Source organism: Rosa chinensis, chromosome 2 (genome assembly GCF_002994745.2).
Source record: "Rosa chinensis cultivar Old Blush chromosome 2, RchiOBHm-V2, whole genome shotgun sequence".
NCBI classification, from domain to species: domain Eukaryota; kingdom Viridiplantae; phylum Streptophyta; class Magnoliopsida; order Rosales; family Rosaceae; genus Rosa; species Rosa chinensis.
Window position 1 is genome coordinate 7,439,555 of NC_037089.1, and position 15,603 is coordinate 7,455,157.

General features: G+C 36.8%; 2 protein-coding genes across 2 annotated transcripts; both read left to right on the forward strand.

Annotated features, from left to right (window-relative positions):
* Window positions 1-1,111: 1,111 nt before the first annotated feature.
* On the forward strand, window positions 1,112-2,388 carry LOC112189515 (transcription factor MYB1). Its single transcript, XM_024328858.2, has 2 exons — window positions 1,112-1,518; window positions 1,678-2,388. The coding sequence occupies exons 1-2, from the start codon at window positions 1,175-1,177 to the stop codon at window positions 2,303-2,305; spliced, it is 972 nt and encodes a 323-aa protein (XP_024184626.1). The 5' UTR covers window positions 1,112-1,174; the 3' UTR covers window positions 2,306-2,388.
* An 11,569-nt stretch (window positions 2,389-13,957) lies between these two features.
* On the forward strand, window positions 13,958-15,354 carry LOC112189516 (transcription factor MYB1). The gene is made up of 3 exons (XM_024328859.2): window positions 13,958-14,190; window positions 14,313-14,442; window positions 14,546-15,354. Exons 1-3 carry the CDS (start codon window positions 14,058-14,060, stop codon window positions 15,171-15,173), a joined length of 891 nt encoding a protein of 296 aa, XP_024184627.1. The 5' UTR covers window positions 13,958-14,057; the 3' UTR covers window positions 15,174-15,354.
* Window positions 15,355-15,603: the final 249 nt, after the last annotated feature.

The following is a 15,603-nucleotide window of genomic DNA, read 5'->3' on the forward strand; positions in this document are numbered from 1 at the left end:
GTAATTTACCACAAATTCCAACAATTGACGAAAAAACGAAAAGTTTTGTTCTAATTATAGTAATTATCTCACCTAAACTAATGTACTAATTTATGGACAATTTAACAAATATGACACAAATTTGTTGTCAGAGTGGTAAATTTTTATGTTTTTATCATTAATGAAATGATTACAACAATGGCTACTTATTTTACCACAATCACAACAATTGATGTAAAAGCGGTAACTTTTGTCCTATTTATAGTAATTATTCAACCTAAACTAATGTTCTAATTTATGGACAATTTAACAAGTACAACAACAAATTTGTTGTCAAAGTGGTAAATCGTTATATTTTTATCATTAATGGAATAATTACTCAATGACTACATATTTTATCATAACTCGCAACTATTGGTGTAAAAGCGGTAAATTTTGTTCTGATTGTAGTAATTACTTCAAAAACTATACCATTTAAAAGATTATCCACCATTTTACAATTCCGACAACATTTGTGTTGTGAACATGGTAAAATTAAAATTAGACCAAAAGATATGTAACAACTCAGTATTGTAATGAGCTTCTCCACTTGATAATCAATGTTCTAAATTTGATAAAAGTTGTCCAAATATGATATTTACATCTTTGACCACTCAATTACAAGAACCACAACAACTGTTGTCATAAGTCGTAATTGTAGTTCAACTATGTGTAATTTATTATTTTGACAATACTTGTTACATGATTTTTAACAATGTTACATATCAAGAAAGAGTGCGTTGTTAATATGGTAAATTTTATTTTTTAAAATGACATATGTCGATATTTAATTGGGTAACCTATTGACCAGTTCAATAGGTTTCCACTATATTAATTTACTAAAAGTATAAAATAAAAAAAATAAAAAAATAAGGGTATGGCATACATCAAGGTGCCCATGAAGGTGATGTGTTCGTGCCTCAAAATAGGCTGTAAAAAATGGGTGACCCGCTGCCACTCTGTAACTATGCTGCTCTTTAGTCTTGGTCTTTCTCCTTACCAAAGGAAATATAAATTACTATATATAGCACTTAATCCCCCCATAATTGGATCTCACTTCTCCATTATAAATGCTTATGAAGAATAAATACTGTATTGTACTGCTGGTGCTTTTAAAACCGAACCAAGCTTCTTTGTCTTCCATGCAGTTCTTCGCATGCACACTTGTGTCAGTCAGTACGGGAAGGCTGATCTAAGTTGTTCATTGATTTCCCTCAAGATCTCAGATATTTTGAAGATGGGGAGAAAACCATGCTGTGAAAAGGAAGGGGTCATCAGAGGAGCATGGTCTACAATGGAAGATCAAATCCTCACCGACTACGTTCTAACATATGGAGAAGGGAGATGGAGAGACCTTCCTCAAAAAGCTGGGTTGAACCGGTGCGGGAAGAGTTGCAGACTAAGATGGATAAATTATCTTAGGCCTGATATCAAGAGAGGCAACATTTCTGCTGAAGAAGAAGACCTAATTATCAGACTGCATAAGCTTCTGGGAAACCGGTAGCCTTCATCTTAATTTCTATACAGTAGTTATTAGTTTCAACAATATTGATATTATATAGCTAGTTGTTCATTGGACACAATATTATTGAGGTAGGTAGCACTATCTTTTAATTTGCGTACATATATGTGCTAAATAGATATGGTGGTGTGTTTTAGGTGGTCTCTCATTGCCGGGAGACTGCCAGGGCGGACAGACAACGAGATCAAGAACTACTGGAACACGACTTTATGCAAGAGATCACCTTCAATGGAGCAAAATGATGAGGAGAAAGCAAGTAGACTGAAAAAATGCACAGCGAGATCGAAGCAGCGAGTATCAGCTGAGTCTCAGAAAAAGCAGGTGGAGGTGATTCGAACAAAAGCAGTTAAGTGCTCGAAGGTTTTCATTCCATCACATCTACATAGTTATACTAATGCAGTAACTAATTCTGCTAGTTCGGAGTATTCTACTGAAGTCCCGGGTTCTTCAGCCGCACAGGAGCAGAATTCTTGTGGTCTTGTAATGGATTTCGACATCAATGACCTTCTCATATCGGACATGCTTGAAAGTAGTAAAGATTTCCTGCAACACCAAGTCAATGAATGTCATGAAGATCAGATGGGGGATGATGGAGCCAAGCTTGAGGATTTGTTAATGGCCGAAGCAAGGTCGGAAAATTGGATGGCTAGTACTCATGACTACCCATTTCAACCAAATATTGATGATGAACATGTAGACCTCAATGCACTTTCTTCTTTTCTGAGTGCAGCAGATGATGATGATCACGACTGGATCATTGGTTAATAAATCTCATCAAACCAATGCTCCAATATATTATGTATTTTGTCAAATTTAGTGAAGCTTTCTAATAAGAAATTTGTGATTTATTTATTTGGCTGCATGGTATTCATTTTCCTACGACTATTGACTAAGAACAACTCGAACAACATAACCTGCAAATTTTCCTATTTTGTTAATCCAAATGACTATAAGTATACTTTGGTTACAGGATCATCTCTTTTAACTGTTGCATTCATTCAGTTTGTATGGATTTCAAGTACAATGATATTGATAAATATAAACTACATTCTGATACCTCTTTTTGTACTTCACGGAGAGATTAGAATTGAGTGAGTAAATTGACATTTTAGTAAACATCGGGGATGAAAATGTCAATTGGGTGAAAATTGAGGGATTAAAAATGTTTTATTTTTTATTTATTTATTTTTTATAAAAATTATATGTGCTTTGCTTGCAATAAAAGGAGTATATTAATCATACAACATATCTCACGCGAACACAGATGGTACATGTTTCCTGTGTACCTTAATAACTCTAGAAGCTATCTAGAATCATGTTTGTCTTTTGGGAAAATTTCACAAACAGTACACTAAGTAAAAGTCATTAATAATTCTTATACATAAAGTTTCAAACCAATCATTTTAATACATGAAATCTGAAACTCGACCCACTATCAGTACACTACGTCAATGACGCCGTTAATTTGACACCAAAATGTCTATTATGCCCTCAATTCTTTTTTTTATAATAAAATTTTTTTTGGACAAAATACTGTTTACTCCCTATACTTATAGGGGGTCGACGTTTCAGTCCCTGACATTTCAATTTCACCTGAAAAATCCATAAACTCTCCAATTTCACCCAATTGGTCATTGCCGTCAATTTTCCGTCAAAAGCCCTGTTATTTTGCTGACGTGGCATTCCGTACACGACCAAAATGTCTATTTTACCCTCACTTTTATTTCTTTTAAATTTATTATTTTCCTCTCTACGCCCTCTCTCTCTCTCTCTCTCTCTCTCTCTCTCTCTCTCTCTCTCTCTCTCTCTCTCTCTCTCTCTCTCTCTCCCCCCCCCTCTCTCTCTCTCTCTCTCTCTCTCTCTCCCCTTCCCTTCCCTTAACCATTGTCAACGACCACCCACCACCACCATCACAACCCTCATTCCTCTCGCCGACGCTTCTGCCCCACCATCTCCTCCCCAATTTCAATACCTCCTCGGATCCGCCCACATGTTCTCAGTTTTCGGGGTCCGAATCAAAATTGGGTATTGGAGGAACATCAAAACTCTCCAGAACCTTCGTCTCGCTTCCGCTGCTCGCCGGCTCAGGCTCTTTGCCTTTGCCAACCCACCCTCCTAACCAGGACCCACCAGAGGAGCTTTCTTCAGACCCAACTGCACCAGGAGGCCCACCCACATCATTCAGTCTGAACATCATCCCATTTTCTGTGAAAGCCCCAAATTCATCAGTAGAATTCGATTCAGGTTTCACTCTCGCAATCAGACTCCGAATCTCTATTGTTCTGTGCACTGGAGTCAGAATCGGATTCGGTATTAGAGGGATTTGATTCGGGCCGATCTGACCCGAAATCTTCATTCTTAACGATCACAGGATCCTCCTCCTATTTCTCAATTCAAATCACATAAAGATGAAGCAAGCTCAATAACACCAATACCTATGAGAATCTGCTAAGACCTTTGTGGCTATGAGTGTTCTATGGAGTGCAGATCGGACGACGGAGACCCGATAGCTGCGAAAGCAGAGACTGCAGCGGCAGTTTGATGCAAAAGCTTCTGGCTCTCTGATTTGGACTTTATGAACGGAATTTGGGCCTTTTGCGTGGTGAAGAATCCCATGGAGGTGGAGGCGAGAGCGGAGAGGTGTTTGCAGACGAAGGCCCATACGAGGGTTTCAGATTGGAGGGAATGGGCGAGGGAGAGATAGTGACAGCGGCGCTGGCAGTGGCAGTGGGTTTGAGGAAGAGAGGGCTGCAAAGCTATACTATCGGACAAAGATAGGAACCCAACCATTCAAAAAAAGAGAGGATAGGAACCCAAAGGGAGAGGAATCGGAAGGAGAAAAAAAACAGAGAGAAATGGATGATGTGAAGGTCTGGAGAGAGAGAGAGAGAGAACGTAAAGAGAAAAAGAAAAAAAAAAGAGGAAAAAAATAAATTTAAAAGAAATAAAAAGTAAGGGTAAAATAGACATTTTGGTCGTGTACGGAATGCCACATCAGCAAGATAACGGGGCTTTTGACAGAAAATTGACCGCAAGGACCAATTGGGTGAAATTGGAGAGTTTAGGGACTGAAACGTCGACCCCCTATAAGTATAGGGAGTAAATAGTATTTTGTCATTTTTTTTTTCTGTTCTTTTTTTTTTCCTTCGTTTTTATCTCTTTCTTCTTCCTTCTTCCGGCTCCATGATGTGAACTTTGCCCATCACTCCGAGCTCACCCACGATGAAAACCCACCTCTTCAGTTTTCCTTTCTTTCTTTCTGATTTTTCTTCATCTATTCGATTCCTCCTTCCTCAGATCCCTCTCTCTCTCTCTCTCTCTCTCTCTCTCTCTCTCTCTCTCTCTTCTTTGTCCAAAATCCAGAGGGGCGGCCATATCCAGCCGTTCGGGTGCACGATTGTGGTGGAAGAGTCCACCTTCAGGGTCATTGCCTACAGCGAGAACGCCCGGGACCTGCTCGACCTGATGCCCTAGTCGGTTCCGGTGCTCGAGAGGCGGGAGATCCTCACAATCGGTTTGACATCCTCATGGAAGAGGCTGTTCTCCCTCACCATCTCCTATACCAGCCCCCCAAGGCCATCAATGACAATAATCCAAAGAGGTCATCATCCTTTCCGTCGATCTGAAGGCATGCCCGGCAATCGCTACTACACCACCGTGTTCCAGCCCCACGACCGCACAGGTTTTTAAATCTCTGGCCACCGACATGATGATATCAGAGGATGAGGATGAGAGCGTGGCTCAATTCCTCAAATCAGAGGTGCTCTCCGACATCTCCAACCAAGTATCTACTTCATCTTTCTCTCAATTTTTGATTTCCCCTAACCTGTTCAGTTTCAAAATCCGATCTTTAGGGTTCAGTTTTCTTCAATTCGTCTTGAATTTGCTTTTTGGATTTTGTGGGGATTGATTGGTTTCAGGGAGGTTGTGATCGGAATCTGCGGAAAATGGGGTTGATTTCAGGGATTCTATGCACAATTAAAAGAGATCCATCTGTATGTATGGTTGTCGGCTTGACATCGTGGGTGAGCTCGGAGTGATGGGCAAAGTTCACATCGTGGAGCTGGAAGAAGGAAGAAGAAAGAGATAAAAACGAAGGAAAAAAAAACAAAAAAAAAAAATTGAGGGCATAATAGACATTTTGGTGTCAAATTAACGGCTTCATTGACGTCGTGTACTGTTAGTGGGTCGAGTTTCAGATTTCGTGTACCGAAATGATTGGTTTGAAACTTTATGTATAAGAATTATTAGTGGCCTTTACTTGGTGTACTGTTTGCGAAATTTTCCCTTGTCTTTTTCATGAAGTCCTATAGATATTGGAAGGTGGCCTCCAAATCGATCGATGACCTCCCATGCATAGGTCAAAATTTGTAAATGAATAAAAGTTCTTTGGTCCGTCGTAGCTAAAGTCATCCGATTTTCCAGGTACTAAGAATTGAGGTTGAGTATGTAGTTTTCATACATTTGAGAGCAACGAATTGTAGGAGAATATAGAATTTCACGTATGTATTGCAATCAGTCTGGTGCTGAATAATCCCACATGCAATGAATTCCCATAAATAACTTTCTTAAATTGTAATTCATGTGAAAGTTTTTCTCAATAAACCAAGATTACTCTAAACTCTCTCTCTGTCATTTAGAGAAACCCTAAGGCCAGATTTTTTCCGTTTTGAGAAATCGTTCTCGTCCGGCAGCGCCTGGACGTTTGAGCTGGCCTCCAGCTTTGCTGCCGTCTTGGGGTCTACTACCAGACAAGTGATCTACTGCTCATAGGGGCTCCGTCAGAGGGATGGTTTTTGGCTCGGGGCTTTGTCAGATGGTTTCGACTGGGTTGGTGTGAGGCGGTGATCTTGCTGTATCGGACTGGTGATCGATCCCCCCTGACAGTTTCTTGGATTGACGACACCATGGGTCTGAATCGATGGCGGTGTGGGGTTGTGAGGACCTAGATCGGGGATGGTGTTTTTCATGGTGGCGGCGTGGCTCGTGGCTGTTTGAGTCGCGGGTGGTGTGAGGCCATGGTGGCGTGGATCGTAGAAGCGCCCGGGCGGACTGCTACGTAAGACGGGGTGATGGAAATGGAGACGGCTTCTGGCCCAAACCAGGCTTGATGGACCTTTCGTGGAATTTCCTTTGTAGAGTTTTTGGGCTGGGGTTTTGCCCTAGTTCATTAATTATGTTTTAGTATAGTCTTTTACAATAATTTCCTTTTAGGAAGCTAATGCACGTTATATGCACTCTACGTATCTTTAGCCCCTCTGGATTAGTACAAAAGGAGGATCCCCGCTATGTCTACGTACATGAATATCTAATGAGTGAGTCTATTTCTATGTACCACTGTAGGTATTGCCACTATCTTTTTGTCTGTATGTAAATGGCAACGGAAGGGTATGTGATGGCCTATTCTGACTTTAGATGAATATATTGGCACAATGGCATCCGACCTTAGGTTTTGGGTTTGATTCAAAAAAAAATGTGAAAGTTTTTCTCATGTTATTTTTTCTGGTGTTTCTTTGTTAGAATGAAAGTACTTGCCCATTGTTTATATATATTGAACTAAAAAGGGAGTGCATGCATTTATTTTTCTTTTATTATTATTATGGTTTTTTTGGTATAGATGCCAAAACCTAAGAGTAACCATTTGTGATACACATACATAATTGGCATTGTTTAATTTGATAGATCTCAAAATCATATATATAAAGAGTGGAAATTCTTCTATGCACCTATAAAGAGTTGCTCCAAATTGTACCATCTTATTAAGAACAGTTGGTCCAAGATATTTACTGTCGTATTACTTAGGGAAGCATGTATCACCAATGGTTTAGTCACGATTCACATATGAATTAGTAGACCAAAAATATATAAAGGTGAAATTAAGTGAGCACTTTTGGCTTACCTGTATATCTTTGCACTTCGATCCATGTCGGATATATCGATTAATTTGCAAAGCATCTGTTAAGCTCTCAATGAGAGAAGAACTAAAACTAACTAGGTTCATTCTTGCATAGTTTTTTTTTTTTTATTAAGATTGAAGATAGAAGAACAACAATGATCTCCTGCCATCTCCGCTTTATTTCAAAAGAAAGAAAAAGAAACACATAAGAGGGGCGAACGTAAAGCCTTACCCCACAAAAGCAAACGGAAAACGAAGCTAACTATAACCCCAACTAACGAAAATAAAAATTGGAAAGACCGAAATAATCTTTATTACATAAGGATGAAATAATTTGGTTTTGGTTTTGTTCAAAACTGTATGTTCAATTTTCTGTTGTTGCTATATTTACTAACACTTGCCTTGGAATTAACAAAAATTATTGTCACCATACGAAGTTGGTACTGCAGTCTATTTTCACGATTGCTAGCTAGTCTATTTTACAACCGCCACTTTAGCTCTCCCACTGACTCATCAGACACTAACAGACTCTCACTCACTCATTCTGTACGTTATAGTTGGGGTTAGGATTAGGGTTGGTGGTATTTGGTAATATGAATATGACATATAGCAAACAGCTATGCAGCATGAATCAATGCAGGATCCTGGAAGCAAGCAACTATGTAATTCGATGCATATTGGCCAAAAAAAAACACTTATGTACTTCAATGCCAGAGTCAATGAAGGTTCATAAAATGTAGCAGGGTATCAAATGGAAACAACCCACGTACTGCTGTTTCAGATGATTGACTACTTCAAAATAATAGGTAGGGTTCGTTGCAAATCGATTTGATGTAGCAGATGATTGACTACTTCACAATAATAGGTAGGGGTTCGTGGTTAATTTAATAGTTTTCAAGATGCAAAGTGATCGCTGGCTTGAATCCATGGAGCCCTTCTCATACATATGTACGTCTCTTGACCATCACATTGCTTCTAGAATCTAGACCCACTAATATATATCAAATAATTACGCGTTGAAAGTTAGAAGAAGACATTTTGACACCTGAACTACTTTCTTTGATTAATTAACTTTTGCCTATCATTTTACTCTAAAACTTGAAAGATCCAAGAGATCGAAAAGTGAAGTACCTTTAACATTTGAAAATGTGAAAATTATTCTATGTATCGATAGTGTAAATGATCAAACACTTATAAAATGATCTCAATCCTTGATATTTATAATTAATATTTTTATTAATAACCTAAAAGTGTATTTAATATAATCTAACAATTCATTCAAATATTTTTCTTTATTTTTTTATAACCCACATGTCATACTCCGTTAAACAAACACAAAAATAGAACTTCACTTTTCTTTTCTCTCCTTCCGTCTTCTTTTTTTCCTTTTACTTAAACTTGTTCCATAAAATTGTAAAAGATATATATATATATATATATATATATATATATATATATATATATATATATACAGATCTTATCCAGAGCGGAGCTCCGCTTTGAAAATTAACGTGTGAAGTTCGAGTTTTCGGTCACTTTTCGGTCGCATATCCACATCTCGACTGTTCAGTTTTTAGGTACTAGTTTATAGATCGTCTCTGCAAATTTTCAGCTAAATTGATGATCATTAAGGCATCTAACTCGTTTAAACTAATGGAAGGATTGAATCTGTCAACCTGAACCGTACTAGCTTTAAGACACTTATCAATGCCTTAACAATCATCATTTTGGCTGAAAATTTTCAGAGACGATCTATAAACTAGTACCTAAAAACTGAACAGTCGAGATGTGGAAATGCGACCGAAAAGTGACCGAAAACTTGAACTTCACACGTTAATTTTCAAAGCGGAGCTCCGCTCTGGATAGGATATGTATATATATATATATATATATGTGTGTGTGTGTGCGCCATGTGTAAGTACTTTATATTTTGACAAATCTCGCACAACGACATGATACTAAAAATGTTTGGATTCACATGTATAGTTATCATTCAAATAACTTATGTTTTGTGATTTTACCATACCGACTCAATGTGAGCTTCCTATCCAACTCATATAAAAAAAGAACATTAATACTCTAAGAAATTGATATTTCCATTATTACCTATTGCTCTAAATTAAAGTTGTTCTCATTATTATAAGGGGGAAAGATTCAGTTCACCGACATAAATGAATGGTTAGATTATATTAAATACAGTCTTAGGTTATTAATAAAAATATTAATTATAAATATCAATGGTTGAAATCATCTTATAAGTGTTGGGTTATTTACACCGTCGGTGCATAGAATAATTTTCACTATTAGAAGTTGACAAAATGTGTTTATCCTATATATTATTATTATTATATAATTGTGAGTATTCCACTCGATCTGTCCTCTTCCTTTGACAGTTCTTGTATCATGGAGATCGTGCAAGTTGAACAGTAACGATGACGTTACCTTTTTCAACTTGAAGAAATTGATGGGGTTAGTTGTGGTTACTCAATAATTGGATCCTGAAAACGCAATTTTGCTTTATATAATAGAAAACAAAGTTCTTTTCACATGGCCGAATCTGCAATGTGAAATCAATGCTCTCTATTTCTGAGCATCGAGGTATTAATCTAGGTCTAGGTCAAAGTAATGTAAGGGAAAAAGAGGAATTGAATTGAATTGAATCTACCTACTTTCAACAACCCCTTGACAATATTTACATCAATAGTCCATCCTCGTCTATTTATTATTTATATCACTAATTAATAATTCATAGCTAGCTAGAGTCTAGCTAGAACACTGCTTATAATAATGAGTGCGCTGCTTAGGAAAAAAGCAGTCACCTTAACTAAGACAGATTCAACAGAAAATATGCTCAAAACAAATAGATGATCTATGGAACTAAGACAATTTGATAAAACTTTAACAAATTAACCCGTATATATATATATATAAAGCCATCGATAGGAAACTTTGATTTTCCAATCCTATCAAAACAATTTTTCTGCTACAACCAAATAATTAACGATCCAGATAGTGAGTGCTCGTATATACGCACATAGTAAACAAGGACGGAAGCATATCGGAAAAGACGGATGTTGAGGCTATTTTGGAAAATAGTCGGTGACAAAAACTGAAACTGTTATAGTCAATAGTTTCTTCATTAAATGGTATATCTATACACTGTGTACTTTTTTAAGAAACGCAACAAAGAGAAACTGCAATTACGGAGGATCGATGGAGAAGTGGACAATCCTAAAAGATTGATGCTCTAATTTGGAAAAACAAAAACAAAAAATCAGTAACTTTACTTTTATGATGTTGATACTAGTCTACTAGATATCAGTCTCTCAATAATTACACATTTTTTACTTCATCGCAAGACTTTAAAAAAAAAAAAATAGAGGAAGAAGAAGAAGAAGAAGTGTGTGCCAGATAAATAGAAGGTGGGGGAGCCTGCAGCCTAACAAACTTTCAAGGGTTTCTCTTAGAATGTTAGTTAAAGAGTAGTAGAGGAAGCAATGTAGAGTTTCATTCGAATTGGCAAAAGAATACTAATATTTTATTATCGAGATTTTGTCCATATATACCAAAAAAAAAAAGTGTAATGAACTTGTTATATGATAAGATATATATATATATATATATATATATATATATATATAGATCCTATCCAGAGTCTCATTCAATTAAGCAATGTAGAGTTTCATTTAAATTGGCAAAAGAATATTAATATTTTGTTATAGAAATTTTGTTCATATATACCAAAAAAAAGAAGAAAAGAAAGTGTAATCAACTTGTTATATGATAAGATATATATATATATATATATAGTCAATTAATTCACTGCTAAAATGAAAATGATTTGGTTGAATGGGATCTGGATCCACTCCTTGGCTGTTAGTTGGCTTTGGTTATCCTTGACTTTCATTCACAACAGTAGATTATATATCCAAGGGCTAATAACACTCCACTCCATGTCATCAAAATCTATATTAAATATTTAAATGCAAACTTTTTAAGATTCCACCGTTAAGCACAGTTAACGCCATCCACATTACCTTTTACTAATCTTTTTCTGCAAAATTAACCTGGCCTTCATCGTCCTCACCTTCATCTCCTCATTTCTGCAAAACTTCCACTTTACTTCCCATTTCATGAATGTTGAAACAATGGATTGAGCACCAAAAGAGAAAACACAAAAAAAAAACAGAGTTCGAAAAATCATTGAAGCCAATACTAGCCATTTTAAGAAACTACACAAATGTTAAACTGAAATTATTAATCGATGTCAAACCCACCGGCGAATCCGTCGACCACTTTACGGTGACTGATAAGTCCCAAAAATAATATACATTCATAAAATGCCGGAGGAATTATATTTTATGTATCTCCAGAATCCCACCTCTGATTAGATCCCTCTTACAACATCATAGGAGATCAAAATCATAAAAAATGAATGAAAAGAAATCGAAGTTCTCATAAATACTTCTATTGAGCAGGGGAGGGATGCGTTGATATATATATATATATATATATTGATTCTTGATTTTTCCTCTCTTATGTGGGGAGCGTTGATTTGGGTAAAGCTTGTTAATCTATCATCATCAACTTTGATCTTTTTCTGGTGGTTGCAGGCTGCGAGAGACGAAGTGAGGAAGATCAGGGGAAAGGTAAAGATGGAAACGGCGTCAAGAATAGTTAACGATGGATATTGTAATTTTTGTATTTAATATAAATTTTGATGAGGTGGAGTGTCTAAGGTTTGTGAATAAAAGTTGAGGATAGCCAAGACTAACTAACAGCCAAGGAGAGGATCCGGATCCGGATCCGGATCCGGTTGAATGACTATGACGGTATATAGAAGAAAATTGAAGTCTACAACAAAAATCATGTGCCACTCACTCATTTATAAAATAATGCGGTAAGGAAGATTTTGCTCCCTAAAGTTCGAACGTACTTGTCACAAAATCTTGAAAACGAAATCAATCCACCAACGATCCTAGTCAAGACAGTATTATCAATACTATTGGGATCGTTATTTATTTGTGGGAGGAAATAATGCTCTCTAATTATTAAATTTGATCCCTGAAGTTAGAACTTACTTATCACAAAATCTTCAAAACGAAATCATGCATATAGAATCTACAAACGATCCTAGTCAAGACAGTATTATCGATATTATTGGGATCGTTATTTATTTGTGGGAGGAAATAATGCTTTCTAATTATTAAATTTGAGTGATGGGTGATGAAACAAAGTGCATAAGCTCAAATAAATATAAATAAATTAAGCAATATACTAAGAAAATACTTTTCGCATGGTCGGAAGCACATGTATACAGTATCAAATATATATTATTCGTGATAAAGTAATATGGAGTTCACTTCCAAAATCAATTGGCAATAGATGAAGTGACTCAAATCCTCATAAATTTATAGACAAGTTCCTTATTTTTCCATGTGGAATCTATACTCTCAACCCTCCCCCACACAGATGATAAATTTTCAAGCTATACACGCGAACAACTTATATTGGGTGACGTGTAGCTTGTGTAGTCTCGAGGCATGCACACGTGGGATAACCAGGCTCTGCTACCATGATAACATAATATGGGGTACGTGGTTCACATCCAAAACCAATTAGCAATGGATGGAGTGACCAAATTCTTATAAACCCATAGACAAAGTCGTCATTTTCTCATGTGGAATCCATACTCTCAACAATTCGATCGCATGGTAAGAAGAAAAGTTTAAACACACTTGTACTAGTCAACCTTAGTAGAAAATAACCGTCCATAGATATGTGTGTATGGTTGAGATCAAACTTCCTAATCAGAGAACAGTTACAAATTGATTTTAATTACCACGTGATTTAAAATAATATACACTTAATGCTCATAACTAAATAATATTCAAGAAGCCGATTTGATTAAGAATTTTTTTTTTTAAGAATAAGGGATTAGACGATATTAGCTCCTCAGAGATAGACGATGTAGGAAACTTGTCCCACCCTCAAACTCGAAGACGAGGGGCGAGGGGTCTGCCTCACCACCCCTTGAAGTGGACATAGGTTGATCACCAAATTACATACGTCTATCACTACACACATAATACTTGATTTAGTTATTTGGCCCAAATTAATGGCGATCAACACATTAAGTGATTGGCACATCATCGTGCTAGCTACTGCTCCTAACATCACTCTTCGGTATTTAGGACTCAAATATGGAAGCACTTCGAGCTAATATTCATAATATCATGTGCAATCTCTAGTATGAAACCATCCTCCAGATTGGTTTTGCTCTTGATTGTGCTTCATTTTGTTTTCTCAATCCCAAGTATTTATAAGAGTTGGATGTAAGATTTTTCAAATAAGATAGCTAGCCACCGCTAACTCAATTAATTGACCAGATGGCCTAGGGCCACTACCCACTGGATAATATTAGTGTCATCTATTTTGTTTTGGCATGACATACAACGTAGGGTGGACAAAAAAGCACAGCTATAAAAAGCATGGTCGAGTCTCCAAAGCTATATGGGAGGAAGAACTCAAATCAAACAAGCACACGTCGTCTTAGAAAATTCAGAACCAGAGAAGAGAGATAAACAGAGTTTCAGCTTAAGAACAAAAAGTACTTGAATAATGGGGAGAAGCCCTTGTTGTGCTAAGGAGGGCTTGAATAGAGGTGCATGGACTGCTCTCGAAGATAGAGATCTGACTGAATACATCAAAGTTCATGGCGAAGGAAGATGGAGAAACCTCCCCCAAAAAGCAGGTACTTAATAAAGTAGAAAATTGGAGACTTTAGCTATTTTTTCTGGGTTTTGTTAGTATGCTTATATCAGTTATATGCATGCATGCCTCTAACTAATTTCCTATGCAATGTTATAATTGAAGGACTGAAAAGGTGTGGGAAGAGCTGCAGGCTTAGGTGGTTGAACTATTTGAGACCAGACATTAAGAGAGGCAACATATCACCTGATGAAGAAGAGCTCATCGTCAAGCTTCACAAGCTCTTGGGCAACAGGTAATTGATTAATTGGGTTACTAATTTTAATAAGCTAATTTGGGTTACTAATTTCCATTAGCGAACTAGATTGCTTATATAAATTTTGGGTTATTGTGATCAGATGGTCTCTAATAGCGGGTAGGCTACCAGGGCGAACAGACAATGAAATAAAAAACTACTGGAACACCAATCTGAGCAAAAGAATTCAAGACCAAGAAGCTCGCTCATCGCCCTCATCAGCTGGTGGTGAAGAACCAAAATCAAAAAAGGCCAAGAATGTTATGGCCTCGCCATTTTCCCATAATGTGATAAGAACAAAAGCTGCCAAGTGCAACAAAGTTTTCATCAACCCACAGTTACCACACAAAGGGTTGTTCCAGATGGATGATCACAGGCCTATGGATCATCATCAACATGTAGATCATCGACCTGATGAGAATGGGTTGTCATCGTCGCCATCTTTGTTGGAAACCTCGTCTTCATCAGAGTTCCTGGTGGATTTCGGCATGAATTCCGACCTTTGCCTGGCCAGTCTCCTCAGTTCAAAATTTTCAAGTGGTGATCACTTGTTCTCTGAAGAAATGCAGCTGCAAGAGCAATATTGGAGTGGTAATGTTGGTAGTGGTGAGGATTGTGTTGTTGACGATCAACTTCAACTAAATACGGTCCTCAATTTCCAGTCATTGAATTATTTTCTCGATGCTGATGCTAACCAAGGAGACTGGCTCGAACTTGCAGAGAGTAGTTGATCAATAATTATGACAATAGTAAATAGTAATACAATAATATAGCTAGCTAGCTAGCTAGATTAATATTCTATCATATACTAAATAATTAAGTGGGAGATTAATTAAAATAATCGTATATATGCTGTCGTGATCTATGTAGTAGTAGTACTCATGCTTGTCACCTTGTCATAATATATCAATCCAATTTCACTTTTTCTTGCTTTTCTTTGCAATTATTTATGGAGATAAATAATTATACATAAGATTCTTAATCATTTGAGATGTACTATTATTCATCGGTGAAATTAATTTATAATTTCACTCATCGTGCATGATCTAATTCGAAAAAGAATCTTGTACGTTCACCTTAATTTACACTTCTCTTCTTGTCTCAGAGTTTGGACTCATTGAAAAGTACCAGAAGTCTTTTCTTCGACTATTAGTTTAGTAA